The 18,779-nt window shown below is 41.0% G+C and overlaps 1 protein-coding gene across 4 annotated transcripts in view; it reads left to right on the top strand.

Moving 5' to 3' along the window:
* Positions 1-14,559, top strand: part of SCML2 (Scm polycomb group protein like 2) — a 97,161-nt gene extending 82,602 nt beyond the window's left edge. For 2 of the 4 annotated variants that reach the window (XM_073227675.1, XM_073227674.1), the window contains exons 11-14: positions 7,234-7,341; positions 8,008-8,265; positions 11,380-11,534; positions 12,589-14,559. In XM_073227675.1, coding sequence (XP_073083776.1) covers positions 7,234-7,341; positions 8,008-8,265; positions 11,380-11,534; positions 12,589-12,711 — 644 coding nt within the window. In that variant the 3' untranslated portion in view covers positions 12,712-14,559. Of the gene's footprint in view, positions 1-7,233; positions 7,342-8,007; positions 8,266-8,734; positions 11,535-12,588 lie in introns of those variants that run through there. The other 2 variants (XM_073227676.1, XM_073227677.1) reach the window with 2 other exon arrangements.
* The last annotated feature ends 4,220 nt before the right edge of the window (positions 14,560-18,779 follow it).

Below are 18,779 nucleotides of genomic sequence, written 5' to 3'. Positions count from 1 at the left end.
AATTTAACAATATTGAGTCTTCCATTTAACTGAACCTGGGATGTCTTTCCTTGTATTTAGGTCTTCTTTAATTTATTTCAGCAATGTTTTGTAGTTTTTAGAAAGCACACCTGGCACTTCTTTTGACAAATTCATCTCTGAACATTTTATTGTTAGTGCTATTGTAAATTGAATTATTTTCCTAATTTGATTTTTGGCTTGTTTGTTACATGTATATAAAAATACAGTTGATTTTTGTATATTAAACTTCTATTCTGTAATCTTGCTAAAAATGTATTCATTCTCTGGAGATTTTGTATGTGTGAATTCTTTTTTTTTCATTAAGGTATCCTTGATATACAATCTTATGAAGGCTTCATACGAGCAACATTGTGGTTACTACATTCACCCATGTTATTGAGTTCCCCCCCACACCCCATTGCAGTCACTGTCCATCAGCATAGTAAAATGCTGTAGAATCACTACTTGTCTTCTCTGTACTATACCGTCTTCCCCGTGACCCTCCTTACATTATGTTTGCTAATGATAGTTCTCCTTAATCCCCTTTCCCCCACCAACCATCCCCTACTCCTTCCCTTTGGTAGCCACTAGTCCCTTCTTCAAGTCTGTGAGTCCGCTGTCATTTTGTTCCTTCAGTTTTGCTTTGTTGTTACATTCCACAAATGAGTGAAATTATATGGTACTTATCTTTCTCCACCTGGCTTATTTCACTGAGCATAATACCCTCTAGCTCCATCCATGTTGCTGCAAATGGTAGGTTTTTTTTTCTTATGGCTGAATAATATTCCATTGTGTATATGTACACATTTTCTTTATCCATTCATCTACTGATGGACACTTAGGTCACTTCCATATCTTCACTATTGTAAATAGTGCTGCAATAAATATAGGGGTGGGTATGTCTTTTAGAATCTGGGAAATAAAATAAAATCTTATTTTATTTTATTTTTTTAATTAAGGTGTTATTGATATACACTCTTATGAAGGTTTCACATGAAAAAACAATGTGGTTACTATATTCACGCATCACCCATATTATTGTGTCCCCCCATACCCCATTGCAGTCACTGCCCATCAGTGTAGTAAGATGCCACAGAGTTACTATTGGCCTTCTCTGTTCTACACTGTCTTCCCCATGATCCCCCCCACACCATGTATGCCAATAATAATAATAACCCTCAATCCTCTTCTCCCTCCCTCCCCACCCACCCTCCCCCACTCCTCACCCTTTGGGAACCGCTAGTCCCTTCTTGGAGTCTGTGAGTCTGCTGCTCTTTTATTCCTTCAGTTTTGCTTCCTTGTTATACTCCTCAAATGAGGGAAAACATTTGGTACTTGTCGTTCTCTGCCTGGCTTATTTCACTGAGCATAATGTCCTCCAGTTCCATCCATGTTGTTGTAAATGGTAGAATTTGTTTCTTGTGGCTGAATAGTATTCTATTGTGTATATGTACCACATCTTCTTTATCCATTCATCTACTAATGGACACTTAGGTTGCTTTCATATCTTGGCTATTGTAGATAGTGCTGCAATAAACATAGGGTTGCATGTCTTTTTGACTCTGAGACCTTGTATTCTTTGGGTAAATTCCTAGAGTGGAATTACTGGGTCAAATGGTATTTCTGTTTCTAGTTTTTGAGGAACCTTCATATTGCTTTCCACAGTGGTTGAACTAGCTTACATTCCCACCAGCAGCATAGGAGGGTTCCCTTTTCTCTGCATCCTTGCCAGCGTTTGTTGTTCTTAGTCTTTTCCATACTGGCCATCCTAACTGGTGTGAGGTAGTATCTCATTGTGGTTTTGATTTGCATTTCCCTGATGATTAGCGATGTGAAGCATCTTTTCATGTGCCTGTTACTCATCTGAATTTCTTCTTTGGAGAATTGTGTGTTTATATCCTCTGCCCATTTTTTAATCGGTTTATTTGCTTTTTGGTTGTTGAGGCGTATGAATTCTTGATATATTTTGGATGTTAACCCCTTGTCGGATATGTCATTTATGAATATATTCTCCCATACTGTAGGATGCCTTTTTGTTCTATTGATGGTGTCTTCTGCTATACAAAAGCTTTTTAGTTTGAGGTAGCCCCACGTGTTCATTTTTGCTTTTGTTTCTCTTTCTTAAGGAGATGGGTTCAGGAAAAAGTTGCTCATGTTTATATTCAGGAGATTTTTCCCTGTGTTGTCTTCTAAGAGTGTTGTGGTTTCATGACTTACATTCAGGTCTTTGATCCATTTTGAGTTTACTTTTGTGTATGGGGTTACACAATAATCCAATTTTTCTGTTGCATATAGCCATTCAGTTTTGCCAACTCCAGTTGTTGAATAGTCTGTCATTTCCCCATTGTATGTCCATGGCTCCTTTATCATATATCAATTGACCACATATGCTTGGGTTTATATCTGGGTTCTCTAGTCTGTTCCATTAGTCTATGGGTCTGTTCTTGTGCCAGTACCAAATTGTCTTGATTACTGTGGCTTTGTAGTAGAGCTTGAAGTTGGGGAGTGCCATCCCCCCACCTTTATTCTTCCCTCTCAGGATTGCTTTGGCTATTTGGGGTCTTCTCTGGTTTCATATGGATTTTAGAACTATTTGCTCTAGTTCATTGAAGAATGCTGTTGGTATTTTGATAGGGATTGCATTGAATCTGTAGACTGCTTTGGGTAGGATGGCCATTTTGACAATATTAATTCTTCCTATCCATGAGTGCGGAATGTATTTCCATTTATTGGTATCTTCTTTAATTTCTCTCATGAGTGTATTATAGTTTCCAGAGTATAGGTCTTTTCATTTCCTTGGTTGGGTTTATTCCTAGGTATTTTATTCTTTTTGATGCAATTGTGAAGGGAATTGTTTTCCTGATTTCTCTTTCTGCTATTTTATCATTAGTGTATAGGAATGCAGCAGATTTGTGTATTAATTTTGTTATCCTGCAACTTTGTTGAATTCAGATGTTAGATCTAGTCGTTTTGGAGTGGATTCTTTAGGGTTTTTTTATGTACGATATTATGTCATCTGTAAACAGTGACAGTTTAACTTCTTCTTTACCAATCTGGATGCCTTTTATTTCTTTGTGTTGTGTGATTGCCATGGCAAGGACCTGCAGAACTATATTAAATAAAAGTGGGGAGAGTGCGGATCCTTGTCTTTTTCTGATCTTAAAGGAAAGGCTTTCAGCTTCTCACTGTTAAATATGTTGTTGGCTGTGGGTTTGTCATATATGGCCTTTATTGTGTTGAGGTACTTGCCCTGTATACCCATTTTGTTGAGAGTTTTTATCATGAATGGATGTTGAATTTTATCAAATGCTTTTTTCGCATGTATGGAGATGATCATGTGGTTTTTGTCCTTTTTGTTGATGTGGTGAATGATGTTGATGGATTTTCTAATATTTTACCATCCTTGGCATCCCTGGAATAAATCTTACTTGATCATAATGGATGATGTTTTGATGTATTTCTGATATCGGTTTGCTAATATTTTGTTGAATGTTTTTGCATCTATGTTCATCAGGTATATTGGTTTGTAATTTTCCTTTTTTTGTGGTGTCTTTGCCTGATTTTGGTATTAGAGTGATGCTGGCCTCATAGAATGAGTTTGGGAGTATTCCCTCCTCTTCTACTTTTTGGAAAATTTTAAGGAGAATGGGTATTAGGTCTTCACTAAATGTTTGATAAAATTCAATGGTGAAGCCATGTGGTCCAGGGGTTTTGTTCTTAGGTAGTTTTTTGATTGCCAATTCAATTTTGTTGCTGGTAATTGGTCTGTTCAGATTTTCTGTTCCTTTCTGGATTAACCTTGGAAGGTTGTATTTTTCTAGAAAGTTGTCCATTTCTTCCAAGTTATCCAGTTTGTTAGCATATAATTTTCCTAGTATTCTCTCTTAATTCTTTGTATTTCTGTGGTGTCCGTAGTTATTTTTCCTTTCTCATTTCTGATTCTGTTTGTGTGTGTCAACTTTCTTTTTTTCTCGATAAGTCTGGCTAGGCATTTATCTATTTTGTTTATTTTCTCGAAGAATCTGCTCCTGGTTTCATTGACTTTTTTCTATTGTTTTATTTTTCTCAATTTTATTTATTTCTGCTCCAATCTTTATTATGTCCCTCCTTTTACTGACTCTGGACCTCATTTGTTCTTCTTTTTCTAGTTTCATTAGTTGTGAGTTTAGATTGTTCATATGGGATTGTTCTTCTTTCCTGAAGTAGGCCTGTATTGCAATGTAGTTCCGTCTTTGCACCACCTGCACTGCATCACAGAGATTTTCTGGTGTTGAGTTATTGTTGTCATTTTTCTCCATATATTGCTTGAGCTCTGTTTTTATTTGGTCATTGATCCATTGGTTATTTAGAAGCATGTTGTTAAGCCTCCATATGTTTGCGGACTTTTTAGTTTTCTTTGCGTAATTTATTTCTGGTTTCATACCTTTGTGGTCTGAGGAGCTGGTTGGTACAATTACAATCTTTTTGAATTTATTGAGGCTCTTTTTGTGGCCTAGTATATGATCTATTCTTGAAAAGGTTCCATGTGCACTAGAGAAGAATGTGTATCCTGCTGCTTCTGCATGGAGTGTTCTGTTGATGCCTGTGGGTCCCTATTGGTTGCCTGAAATATCTTTTTCAATCTCTTTATGTTTAGTCTGTATATGTCTTTGGGTTTGAAGTGAGTCTCTTATAAGCAGCATATAGATGGGTCTTGTTTTTTTATTCATTCTATAACTCCTCTGCTTCTGGGACTCTCCCATTAAGTGTAAACCTGGTGATTATTCTTTTACTGGTTCTTCAAATCGTTTGAGCCCCTTTAGTGAATTTTTCATTTCGTTTGTTATATTTTTTCACGTCCTGAATTTCTATTTGGTTCTCTTATTATTTTTATCACTTTATTGATAATCTCTATTTGGTGAGACATTGTTCTCATACCTTCCTATATTTCTTTAGACTTTTTTTTCCTTTTTAGCTCTTTGAACATATATAAAATAGTTGAATTACAGTCTTTTTCCAGTAAGTCCACTGTCTGGGCTTCCTCAGGATAGTTTCTATTGACTAGTGGTTTTCCCTGTGTATGGGCTATACTTTTATGTTTCTTTGCATGTGTCCTAATTTTTTAGTCGAAAACATGGCATCTGAAAAGAATGTAATAAGGGAATTCTGAAAATCAGATTCCCTCTCCCTCAGTTTGTCTCCCAGCCTTTGCCAGGGCACCAGGGGGTTCTTGTTGTTGTTGTTGTTGTTGTGTGTGTGTGTGTGTGTGTGTGTTGGGACTTAACCTTGAACACTCTAGGAGGCAGTTTATAAGTCTGCTTTCTGCAGAGCCTCAAGGTTAGCAAGAAATGAAAGATGAGGGCCCTCCCATGTCTTTCAAAGAGTGCATACAACTCTGCATATGCATATGGCTTTCTAGATTCTCATAACTATCTCAAGGGTTTTCGAAGTCCTCTAATGGGCGCCTCATTCTCCAGTTTTTCCTTTTAAGCTTTTCGGTCAGCATCTTTTCAGCCTAAACTGGTAATGCTGCCTTAGGCAGGTACAGTGTAAAATAATTGCCATTGTTTGGTTTTTTTTTTGGTGTTACTGACCAGTGTCTTCAAGATAGGGCTGTTCACACAGAGCAAGCTCTGAATCAGGTCAAAATAAGCCCTGCGATCAGAGCTTTACAATGAGCTGTAAGATTGGTCACATAGTGATATTTCTCTAGGGATAGGGCTTCTAGAGAGCTTCAAATCCATTGTGTGCCCCTGTAATGACTGCTAGGTTGCTGGTTTTTACAGATACTGTAGTTTGAAAGCTGTTGGTTTGCAAGGCTGCTGCAAAACTGGGTGAAGGGGATAGGGAAGCTAAAATGTCACAGAATTTGCTGTTCTTTCTGAGATTCAGCCATGTTACTTGAATAAATGCTTTTTGGATTGTTTTAAGCTTTTAGTTAATGTCTGTAATTTTCAAAAATTACTTTTGCCAGTGTTTTCATTATTTTTATGAAGGAGTGGTTTTTTGAAGGTCTGTAATAGTCATCCTGGAAGTGCGTCTCTATGATGACTTCTAAAGTACTTTGTAAATTATCTGGAATTTTTTACTTATCTCTTCAGGAAACGTTTCATGCCTGAGTTTACTACAATACCCAGAAGTGAAAGTCAAGAGTCAGTTTTTGTTTGTGTCAGACCCAGATAGTAGACCATATATCAGTGTCATAAACTTTTCATAGAAAAAAAAGCATTAAAATATTACAAGTAAAAGATAAGTAAAGACTTTTCCTGATCTTGCTTAAGATTCTGAGGTGAACAAATAATCTATAGAAAACTATACTTTAGTATTTGAATTTTTTGTATCATTAAATGGGCAGCAAAAAAGTCAGCTATTTCTTTCCTTAGAATTTAAATGTTCTAATTATAGAAATACTTGTCATTCACTGAAATGTGTTTGGCCTGTTTGGTAGTCTACAGTTAAAGGTAAAATCCAGTGGTAAGAGCTCTCTTAGACTCTGATAAATCATTCAATAATAACTAGATGGCCAAAAATTGCTCATCAGATGATTTTGAGAGACATACCTGGCCTCCAGCCATTTTGAACCAGATGAGGTTTTTGACTTTGTTACTTTCACAATGCAAATCTTTCTTCTATCTTGAGGTCTATTACCAAACTTTAAAATTTTGTATTATACTTTATTTTTCCTTTTATTTGGTGGTTAAATGAAGATGTTGATTAATATTTAGAGTGTGATCAATAATTCGAGATGTGTATTTTGAGGATCATGCCTTAAAGAGTGATTCTTTAGGTAGAAATGCATTTGGCTGAATGATAAGTAAGCAGTAAAGTTATTTTAAGAGTAGCTCTAGGCCAGGATTGTTGCCTATAAAATATGGTACCCATTTTAACCTATTCTCTCCTTAACTTCTCTGAATTCTTTAACTTTTCTTGCTTATGGGAGAAAATTTCCCAGGGCTTTGAAACACATTATATATTAGACACAGCCTCACTGCCTCCTGAGGTATTTAGAGAGATGTGATAACCCTGGAAAAAATGAAGCCTAGACATAATGCTCTTAAGTCTTGAATATAATGTCCCTGAAAATAGGATGAAATGAATATGTTATTCATAAACAAGTGATTATTAAATTAGTGATGTTATAGAGGCAGATGATTTAGAAACAAAAGTGGGTTTTGCTGATGATATGAAAATGCTTGATTATATTAATTAGTTAAAGCAGACACCTTTTGTTTTTTGTTTTGAAAACGGTAACAGAAGACGTAACAGAAAAGAAAAGCATCAAACGATCTGCTCCAGAACCTCTGCCTTCCGTAGTTCCTCTGTCTCCTAAGCTTTCCAATACAGAAGTGTATGGTGTTAAAGGTAAATAGTATTTATACATCCCAGGATTTGGAAGAAAAGTCATCCTCCTATCACTTATGTATGCTCTTGGGTGGTGGTGTTGGGGGGTTAGGAGCTATATTTGCCCAAATGAGTTTGGCAATTGAGCTACTACTTTTGCCGTTTTGTTGAGCATTTCATTCCTTTCAGAAGCACACAGTTGTTGTTTCTCCTTAGATAAAAAGATCATAGTAACATTTTCCATTCAGTTTTGTATTGCTAAAAGCTTATGTAGGAATAGAAAATCCTAATACCTTTCTTCAGTGAAAGTTTTAAGTTTTAAGTGTTTAAATAATAAGCAAAAGTTAGAATCCAGGTGTTTGATCATATTATAACAAACAGTTTTGAAGAACTGTATTCCTAGAGTTAGTACTTTACTGAGGTGTTCACATCCTTGGTGGCAAAGCTGGCAAGGGATAGTTGCCATGAGAAATATAAGTGATATAGATTCGATTTGGATTTCAGGACAGTGTCCATTACTGTACATGCCAAGAAGTGGGATGGCCCTGTACTTTGTTTTTGATGTTTTGGCTCAGGATAGGATAGCTTAAATGAACTGTTGGAGATCAGGAGATTTTTGACCTTTTAATAATATTTCAGCTATGAATTTGTTGAAGATAACTGCCTTTTTTTTTTTGCTTTTGGAAGAACTACTCTCTTCTGAGGGAAGTGGCATGCCCAAAGAGGAAAAGCTCCCTGAAGGTTCCAAGAACTCACCTCTAAATCCTGAAAATTCTTTGAATCTTGCCAGCGGAGATCATCCTATAAGCACTCAAAAAACCACAGTCTCCAGGAATTTTTCTCCAAGTGTGCCAGGTACCTCAAGTTCAGCACTAGTGGGGAGAAAATCATCTACCAAGAGCAGTCACCGTAAAGTTAAATTCCGAATACAGAGGAAAAGTGAAGGTAATTTAAAAACAGTGATTCTTAACAAATGTGTTTGTCTTTCCCTTTAAGGTTTTCATGCCCAACAACATGCCCTGAGAGTGTATAACTGGAGAAAGTGCCCAAATTGAGGAGGTCGAGTCGTCCCCTTTACTTTACTGTCAGGGCCAAACCACTACAGATGCTCCAATCCTCATGGCATCACAGAACTGTTTCTAGGGATCTGGGACTCTGACCATGTGTCCGATAGATCAGACTTCTCAGATGATTGGTTCTCATTGATGGTCCTGTTGAAATTTATCATTTCTTTGGGTACTGGACTCACAAACCTCCCATGACCCTGGGGCCTAGAAACACACAATGCCCTCTGCTTTCTGATGTGTTCTCTTCTTTGTCTCTTTTGAGACCTTTCCTGGCCCCAGCCTGTATGTAGCTTCCATATCTGGGCTCTGGCATCCTGTTGCTGCAGTCATTTCATCATTTTCCTCAGACTCACTGGGAGAACATGAGAAGTATAAACATTGCCATTTGGAAGAAGCTAGAACAGCTTTTTGCCAAGGTAGCTACCACGCCATACCCTTTTAAGGATTAAGGTGAGGCAGGGGTGAGAGTGGAAATAAGTGTTTTGTCCTTTTTCTCCACTTAGTCATCTAGGAAAGGTTTAGTAGTGAAGGCAGTGGGAACCAACTAATTCACTTGCCTTTCATCATGTATATTATCTTTGGAGAACTGCACTGCATACATGCTGTGACATATTTAATGTCTTCCTCCCCACCAGCTCCTTCCCTGTATAGATTGTATCTGCTTTTAGAGTGACATTGTTTGCAGAGAATCTGAAGATAGATGTTTATTCCATAAAGAGGTAGTGTACCCTGAGTCTTTAGGTATTTTCACTAAATAGAGCTTTTGATTACAGACCTTCTCAGTAAAAGGCTCTAAAAGGTTATCTCTGATGCTGAAGAGCTCACTTCCAAATGTATTCCTAACACTACCATGCCAGAGTAGCTTGCATTTGGGCTTGAGAAGGCTAGCTTCTGGCCTTCCTAGGAGTAGAAAGACTAATAGTAATAGCATTACTTACTGGTAATTTATGTAATAGTGATAGAAATCATCATCATCTTCATCACCAACTGTCGTTACATGACAGGCACATAACATTTTGCATAGACTTGTACATTACATCTTCATTAACAATTCCTTGCGATGTAGGTGCTGGTAAACATTTTTAGGTGAGAAATTTGAAAAGTCAGTTGGCTAAGGTCCCCCAGCTAGAAAGTGGCTGGGCTAGTTCTTGAACCTCCAGGCACTCTTACTCTAAGGTTGTACTCTTAACTGCTGTGCTGACTACATTTCCAGAGAATAGGTAAGCATTGCACTTGAAAACTGTTTAGCGGTATCATTACTATTATTTTATTTAAGGTACTGGAATTGTTACTTGAAGCTGAGTCCACCCCGATTGACAGTGATGTTCACACAACCCGCTCTGCCCGCCCTGTTATTTGAATGAAAAAAATTGTTCATTTTTATTACAGGAAAGATACCCAATAACATCGTTATAAAGAAAATCAAGTCACCTTCATTTTATTTATTTCAGAAATATTTTCTGATATCCTAGTATGTATATATAAGACAGACTGATTCAGGAGAAAACATGACTGGAATTTGATTATTTTTAAATTGTTTCATATTTGAATAACACTGATGTAATGTTTGCAATCTTCTCTGATTGTTTTAAAGGTATGGACCCAATTAAATTATTTTTCCACAGTGGATTAAAAATAGATGATCTTAACAGTTCTATGTTTAATATAAAGTTGCAGTTTTATACCACAAATCATATCTTTACATATATTTGATCTGTAGTAATCTGTAAAACTAGTTACATGTTACTGAAGACATAACTGTATTAGATTCTGATGGCAAAAACCAGAAATCTCACAAAAACATTAGTATAATTTAAAGATATGACCAGGTTTGCCAGCAATTTTTTAATGTTATATTGAATCTTTCTTGAGTACAAGAAGAGTTTCCTGTCTAAATTGTTAGAATGCTTTAGGCATGGCATGGTCTACACTATCATCATTTTTACTTGGGTTGAAACAGCAGCATTTCTTGATAGATAAGATCAACATTTTTATCTCTGACATGTAGAAGGGAGGATATATTTTACTAAATAGTTGTTTATTTCACATCAAAGTAGAGTTAGTGAAAAAGAAAACAAAATTCTGAGCTACATACAAAAACTTGACCATTGTGAGTTCTTTTATCTTCTATCTGAATACAAGATAAAACAATACATGTTTGGCTAATTTGCACACACGAAAGATCATATTTGTGTTGACAGCCCTTGGCTCGAGAAATAAATCTTCCTAGCAAACTGCAAAACTCTCTTTGGTTGTCACACCCTAACTGTAGAGGGTCGAGTGCTGCGGTGGAGTAAATGGATACCTGTTTAGACACAAAGCAGTTTCAGCACAACTCGAACGGCATGGTGAACACTTTGTGAGGTCTGAGCACTTCTCTTGTCTCCTGTCTCAGCCATTTCTGTATTAAACAAATTAACCCTCAACCAAGGTATCTATTACACTGTAATTCAACTTGAAAGAGGTAGTCAGTATAACATTAAAGTTACTTCTAAGCTAGCTTAGCAGAAAATAATCTTGTTTTCTTCAAAATTCAGATAAGCATTTAATCCTTGAGAGACAGGAATTTAAAGTGTAAAGTGAGGCAAAAAATATCCTTGTTGAATACCTGGGAGAGATCCAGTAAAAGAGCTAATTTGGTTCTCAAAAAATAGTGGGGTTTCTAAAATTCATTGATTGAAGTAAATAAATTTAAGCAGTTAAGAAACTAAACTTTTGGGAATTTTCATTGTATTTTGCTCGTAAAGAAAAACCTATGATCTTTGAAGCTGTGAGGCAGCTTCTGAAGCTGTTCTTGCTGTTTACAGAAGGTCAGAGGGGATGCTCTTGGGTAGCCGCCCTCAGGCTGTGCTCACCTAGGCTTCCACTGGATTTACACGGACTCCTGGTCCTGAAGGTTCGGGAAAGAGACCATTGCTCCCTACCTAACATCTCTTCTTTCAGGATAAAGATCAGGTCAGGTTTGATTTGTCTTCCTTTCCCCCCTTTGAAGCTACAGGTGCACCACCAGTTAGAGCTGGCTCGGATATGCTGCAGCGAAGCTTCTCTGATGACCCTGAATCTTGGTCCGTGGAAGAAGTGATTCTGTTCCTGAAACAAAAAGATCCTCAGATATCAGGCCTCCTCGCTGACAGCTTCAGGGAACATGTAATGTTGGAGAGACCAGTGCATCTTTTGATCTGGTTTTCCTGCCGTAATGTCTTTGAATGACCTGTGCGCAGGCCCTTCAGTTGGATACTCATTAGTGTATTTGGTGGGGGAGCCCTACCAACTGATTTTTCCATTTGTGAGAAACGTTGCTTTTCCCAGGGCTAGATCCTTAAAATGGTGGAGGCTGGATCTGTGCTTTAAGCGGGTGCCTGCCTGCATACCTAAAATCCTATAAGCCTTCAAGTTCTCCAGAGAAGGGGATTCGGCATAGCCGCTCTCGGGTGTCTTCTCCTTGTAACAGCAGCTACAAGGATCCTCCTTCCCACCTGCTCCCTGCTCGGCCCCAGGACCGTGCGTGGGAGGGGGTGACTGCAAGCTGTGACAGGGTGTCCTTGTTAATGATACCCGATGAGTCCAGCAACTATGTAAGTTAAGTACAGCTTTATTTTAAATAGGAACTCATGAATATCAAATAATATGCTTCCACAATGTAAGTTGGTTAATTAAGGAAATAAATTTTAGGAGGATTCCTTGTGTCTATTAAGTAATATGTTTTTAGTCATTTCTAACAAATTGATGGCAAAAATCTGATGTATGTTTTTCAGTAATGTAAGAAAATCAGTAATTACTTTCACCATCTTCAGCTGTCTGATTAGCTTTCAACATAGACAATACTGTATATATGTATAGCACATTTACAGTTTGCATTGATGCTGATGCATTCATATTTCCAGCCTAGCTAAGAACATTAATGACTGTCTGAAGTTCATTTTTTCAATTTATAGTTTTCCACTCTTTGTTCTAGTTGTATAGTATTTTATCTAACATGCAGTATTTAAAATTAGATAGCTTGATGCTTAAGCTACTGGGTTTAGGAAATTTAAAGTGAATTTAGAAATTACAAATGATGCTTCACTGTATCAGTTTTCAGGACATAAGTGTGTTTTCAGAGTATATTTTTCAGGAATGTACAGCTATTTTACATGTTCTTACATATAAATAACTTGACAATATCAAAGCATTATTAATTATCATTTCTTTCTCTCTGTAGGAAATTGATGGGCAGGCTCTGCTACTACTCAAAAGTGAGGTCATGATGAAGTATATGGGGCTGAAGCTTGGGCCAACATTAAAGATATGTTACTACATTGAGAAACTTAAAGAAGGAAAATAAAATTGAAAAAAAATGTATAATCTTAGATTGGACATAATTCTTAGTTGTCCTGATAACTTTAAGTATCTGTATTCTCTTAGTTTTTTCGTAAACAGTTCCTCTAAAAATATGCTACACCCAGCACTGCAGAACTACATCACAGTCCAGGCTGCTTTAGAAACCATTTAACATGTTAGTAATAGCATATCCAAATTGGCAGTTCTTTATGTCTTTTTATTATATTACAGTCTATTGTTTTTATTATACAGTTTTCAAGAGCACTTTGTGCTGGAAACAGAAACACCTTTGATTTTGGTTAATATTTATATGTAGGAAAAAAACATCTAAATCACAAAGGGGAGAGGATCAGGGACTGACAACTTCTCAAATGAAATTCAGGATAAGTTTTCTTTAGAAGAGAATTTAAAGACACAGCTGTATCATCTCTTTCTCAAATATTTTCTGTCTCTTACAGCAATGCTCTCTTCGTGTTTTACCAGTTTCCACAAAGGGAATAGGCATATGTTATTTTCCTTTTGTTATTATTTTTCTGTATGTTGTATTTGTTCATATTTAAAGAAAAACAAGCTTACTAATTTTCATAAAGTGTTCTTAGTTTTTGATGAACCTTGAACAGTTATAGGATAGAATGGTTGTTTTATGCAGGAGACATTATACTACAAGTATGGTTTTGAGTCTGACTAAATTTTTTTCAGTGAAATACCTGTATCTGAAAACTTTAGATTAGACATTTAACCAGACATTCAGTTGTGACTTCTCTATATGAAGAGACCTAAGCCCAAATTTTAAAAAGATAAATATTTTATTGTCCGGGTTTATTCCTCATACGGATGCTGTACTATAATTATATATTATTCTATACCTGCAGGTATACAAACAAGTAAATCTGTTCTTTTTGAGTTTAATATTTTACTTTGCACTGCTACAGAGATAATGATTATTTATAAAGGTAGATGTTTTTATTCTGTAAAAAACAGGTGCACCATTTGCTGTCATTAGTACATCTCAGCTTAGTCTTCAGGGGATAAGAAACAATCCATAGATTGGTTTCCATACAGGGAAGTTCTCTGTCCTATGCAATGTTTCTACTTAATATGCTTCACTCTGAGCCATTTGTTCTGATACATTTTGAAGATGTATTAATTCGAACATCACTTTAGGCTTTATTTTCAAAAAGAAACTTTAAAGTTTTAGAACTTTAAAGGGGAAATGGTGCTATATGTTTATTATTATTACTTTGTGTAACTATGGTGTAATGTTTATAAGCTATGAAAATCTGTGCTAAAAATATTAGCCATTTGTTGTAAATGCCAACAAAACATACACCAGGGGCAAGAATGTATATTTTCTTTTTCTAGAAAACCAAATATACTTTATACATGAATGCAATTATTTAAAGTGTTCTTTTGATGTTATTCTTTTTGTGTTAGAAGACAAAATTCTAATTTAAACTTGGTCTTTTTTCAAATTGTATGAGGATGCTGTGCCCAGTTGAACAATCCTCAGGTGTTTCTATGGATAATATATTTTAAAATTCTCAGATTTTTAAGTACAATAAAGTTGAATAAGCACAACAGTTAGTGTGAAAGCCTCAGATTTGATTTTACTTCCCTTCACCACAGCACATTAATGTACAGTTGAAAATGCAGCAGTCTAGTTAAAGTCTGGGGTTTTATGTCCAAGTACTTGAGTGTTAACGCTTGCCGTCATTCTGTGGGTGGACAGATTCCTAGGAGCAAACGACTGGTCCCTTGTAGGGGCCTTAATCAGGACGCCAGGGGAGCAGGGGGAAGTGAAACAGTACACTCTGTGCACGGTTTTGTGGCTTGCGACGTTACTGGGAACAGGAACGTGATGAGCTAGAAAGTGCCGGTGTCCACATAGCTCATCCCACCTGACTTTGTACATCTCACTGGCAATTCTGGCCGCTCTGTGCCCTGGGGGCCAGAAGCCATGCTGCCTCTCTGCCACAGCCTCCCCGCCTGGCTGGTGGACGAGCCTCACAGGCTCGGGATTGTGGCCGAATCTCCTTCAGTAGCTGACCCCTCAGCCACTCTGCCCCGGGAGCTGCGGCTCCAGGCCTCTGAGCCCAGATGCGCTTCCTGCTCTGGCTCGCGAGCAGCGTGTCCTGCAGCTCCTTACAGCCGAAGGGCGTGAGCTGAGGCACTCGGATGACGCTCAAGTGGCTGGAGCGGGGCTTACAGTTAGTGTCGCTTTGGTGTGTGAGACACACGGGGCACTCAAGCACTGGTTTCTCACTGTCTGGTGTGTATGTTTTCAGCACAGAGAATATCCCGCCGTGCTAGCCTCCCGTGGCCGTCCAGGCTCTAGAAACGATCTTCCCTCTGCTTTCGCCTTGCAGTCCATCCACCCTTAGCCCGGCTGTAGGCAGCCGAATTCGGCAAGGTGGGTGCGAACGCTCGCGTCACGGCAAGCACGTGCTTCCCGTGGGATGTCTTCTGCGCCGTGTTCAGGAAAGGATTTCCCAGACCCTGAAACCTGGGCCCCTCTGTAAGTGTGGAAATGCTGTGCCCTTCCGGACTCTTCTGGAGAATTAAGCCTTCAACACCCTGACTAGGAGCAATGTAATGGGGAGGGAAAGCGCGGCTTTGTCAAGCTGCCCGAGGGATCGGAGGCACGGCTGGCTGAAGAAATGGACGGCCCCAGGCTGTTTTGGGAGAATGTCGCCTCAGATCTGTCTTGGGACAGAGCACGCAGGGACCCTGAAGGTTGCATTTACGGTCCTGCCACATCCCCTTCTGCCTGCCCCACAGAGCAGCCTGTTCGCTTCAGCTGCACATCAGCCGTGTTGGTACCAGGAATCTGCCCAGCTGCGGGGAGAATTCAGTGTCGCGATGGTGGGACCCACCCTGCGTGGAGTACAGAACCCTGCCCCTCAGCCTGAGGCCCGTGCCGATGTCCTGGACCCTTAGAAGCCCAGCACCCAGGCATCGCTGGCCTGTGGCAGGGGCATCTCTGGGGCCCAGGCCTGCTCCCAGGTTTAACAGCTCCCGTGGCTGTTCAGGTGCAGCCAGGGTCAAGACCAGGTGTCTAGCAGAGTGACCTGTGCCACTGGTACATTGGGTGGGTCCCTTGTCTGCCCCCCTCCCTCGAGGGCAATGGCTGGAGTCTGGGCCCCAGGATCCCAGCCACCCCATCCTCACTCCCCCAGCTCTCTCCGGGGCCACGCTTTCTGCCCTTCCCTCTGTTGCATTCCAAGATGTGACCACCCCTTTCCTGCTCTTTTTCTCGTCCCCACAAACGTTGGGGTCGTCACTTCAGCTCTGTAAAGTCTGCACGTGTGGTATCCCCCAGCTTGGGTTTGGCCTGTAAGGGAGGCTAGAGAGGCCTGGGCTTGCCAGCCTGTGTTCGGGGCCTTTGCTGGAAGTTTTCTGTTACTAAAGGGTGAGGAGGTGTCTTTCTGAGAACTTGGGCCCTTGAGGACTTTAAGTCCAACCCTTCCCACAGACCTCGTACGATGCTCACAGACTAGCTTCCTCCAGAGACCAAGGCCACCAGGCAGGTGGCTGTGTGGGGACCGCTCTGTGCGGGAATGCCCGGTGGTGGTCACGCCGAGCTGTCAGCAGAGGTCGGTGCGCCCAGCACAGGTGTTTTATTACCTCCTGCTGTCTTACCTTCTCCCGTACCTGGTTGTATTACATTCCATCCTGGATATTCTGTTTAAATACTGTTTGAACAAATAACTTGATGTAATTTTCATAGGAAAGGATGTTTTGCTTATGGCACCCACCTGGGAGTGCTAAATCCCCAGTTGATGATGAGACTGAGGTACAGTCCACGTGGCTCACTGTGATTATGGATCACCTTGATGCCACAGGGAGGCCTCTCTGAGGTCCCTGTCCAACGGATGGGGTAGTTTACTCCCTCTGTCCTTGGTGGGTGCCACACTTTGACTTTGGTTTCTCAGTCCCAGCACGTCACCACACGTGCAGCCTGGCCTCTCTCAGCCTGTTCTGGGGGCCTTCTATTTTATCATCCTTAATTCTTCGACCCTTGTGATGGAAGTGCCGTTTCATATAACTAGGGGGTGGTGCTGCTCTGCAGGACCCTAGGAAAAGGGTGTATTAACAAGAACTCCTAATCTCAGGCAAACTGATTTGAGTGCTAAAAGTGAAAGTAACCCGGAGGAATCACAGAGGAGATACTCATTCTTACCAGGGGGCTTTAGGAAAGCGTCGTGGTGTAGGTATTATTGGAACAGATGTTACATCGCAGAGGCTTTGAAGGATGGGAAAAATTTCCAGAGGCAATTGAGCAGAAGGTAGAGTAACGTAGGGGACGTGAGCGTGGGCTATGGGGGGCTGATGGTGCGCTCAAATCATGACTCTGCCGACATTCTTGTGGCTTTGAGCAAGTTAATGAGACCCTCAGCTTCAGTTTTCTCATTTTGAAAATGGGACAATAATACCTCTTAAAACGTTGACGGCCACATAAGTTCCGATATGTTAAGTGGCTGTCTTGTAGTGAGAACTCGGTAAATCGTAGCTATTATGAAGCAGGTGGGTGTTTGGGGAAAAAAAAGTGAGCAGAGAGGAGTCGGCGGAAGGGCCGCAGGGTAAGGACTTAGTCAGTCTTATTGGCGCACATTTCAAAAGTTGGATTATTCTCAGATTTGTTTCCAAAGCTGGCACTGGACGTGAATGTAAAACCCAGAAAACGATTAAGTCTCAACTCAAATCTCTTACATTCTACACTTTCTCTGTGATGCGTTATGCGTGGAGAGCATTTTGTGAAGGGAGGAACTACACCGGCTGTAACCCTTTCACTTTTTTCTTTTTAACTACGATTCAAACTACGTACATACAGATAGAAAATGAAAGGAAGGGAGGCGAGCTTGGCGTCGGCCCTGTGCTGCCCCTCCAATCGCATGCGCATACTGGTCGACACTGCGCAGCCGCAGAAACTTTAAGTGGTTACATTTGCGCGGCTTCCATCTGGCGCCTCGGTGTCCTGCAGTCCTTTCGAGTGCGCAGTCGCAGTGCAGACGCCAAGCCGACCGCGATCCTGAGGCGCTCGGAGTCGACGGTGATCCTGAGGCGCTCAGAGTCGACGGCGGTCCTGAGGCGCTCAGAGCCGGGCTCTCGGACTCACAATGTTTGAGGAGCAGGGTAAGGACCCCTTCCCGATGCTGCTGTACTGGTTTCAGCCCCTTTCCTCAAATAGCCCGAGGAAAGCTCTGACGGGGTTCGCACCAAGCCTTCTGACTGGGATTGTCTGGTTACTGGCCAGGGTGCTTCCAGAAGCGACGTCTGCGCGGTGTGGAAGTGCAGTATTGTGGGCAGATTCTGGCCCAGGGTTTGGGGTGACCCACGGCTGGAGGTGTCTGGGGGATTCATGAAGTCTCAGGAAACTGAGGTGGCCCCCAGGTTCATAGTGTCCCAGGGTTTTGAGGTGGTGCCGGGGCTCAACGTGCTCGTGAGGGCTGGAGGCCGCCCCGCGACTAAGGGTGTCCCCGGGGGCTCGTGGCATTTACGGTCGCCTGAGGTGGACCCAGGCTCATGGCTTTTCCAGGGCTCCTGGTGTTCCCGGGTGCCTGAGGCTCTCACGGCGATCCCGGGTGCCTGAGGAGGACACGAGCTCCTGGCGGGCCTGGGGCTCATGACGTCCCAGGGCGCTCGAAGAGGTCCCGGGGCTCGTGGCGTGCCCGCGCACTTGAGGCGTTCCTGGGGCTTGTGGCGCTCCCGTTTGTTCACGGTCGTCCCGGGCTGCCGAGGTGGACCCGGGGGCTCAAGATGGTTCCGGGGTTTGTGGCGTTTGTGGGACTTCAGGATGGTCCCTGTGCGTGGCGTGCCCACGGCTCGTGACATTCCCAGAGCTTGTGGGTCTCCTGGGGGCGTGGGGTAATCCTGGCGCTGGGGGTTACTTGGGGGCTCACGGCGGCCCAGAGGTTCATGACGGTGCAGAGTCTGAAGGTGCCTCTGGGCTCGTGGAACTAGTGCGTGGAATACGGCTGTGTTTCTGGCACAAGAGCCATTTTTTCCCAGGCCTTCTAGCGCCCGTCAATGGTGCCGGACATTCACCGTGATCCGCTGCCCTTGCCCTGCAGG

This window comes from Manis javanica, chromosome X, assembly GCF_040802235.1.
Source record: "Manis javanica isolate MJ-LG chromosome X, MJ_LKY, whole genome shotgun sequence".
In the NCBI taxonomy this organism is placed as follows: domain Eukaryota; kingdom Metazoa; phylum Chordata; class Mammalia; order Pholidota; family Manidae; genus Manis; species Manis javanica.
The sequence above is the reverse complement of the archived record's forward strand: the minus strand, read 5'-3'. Positions and strand labels throughout refer to the sequence as shown.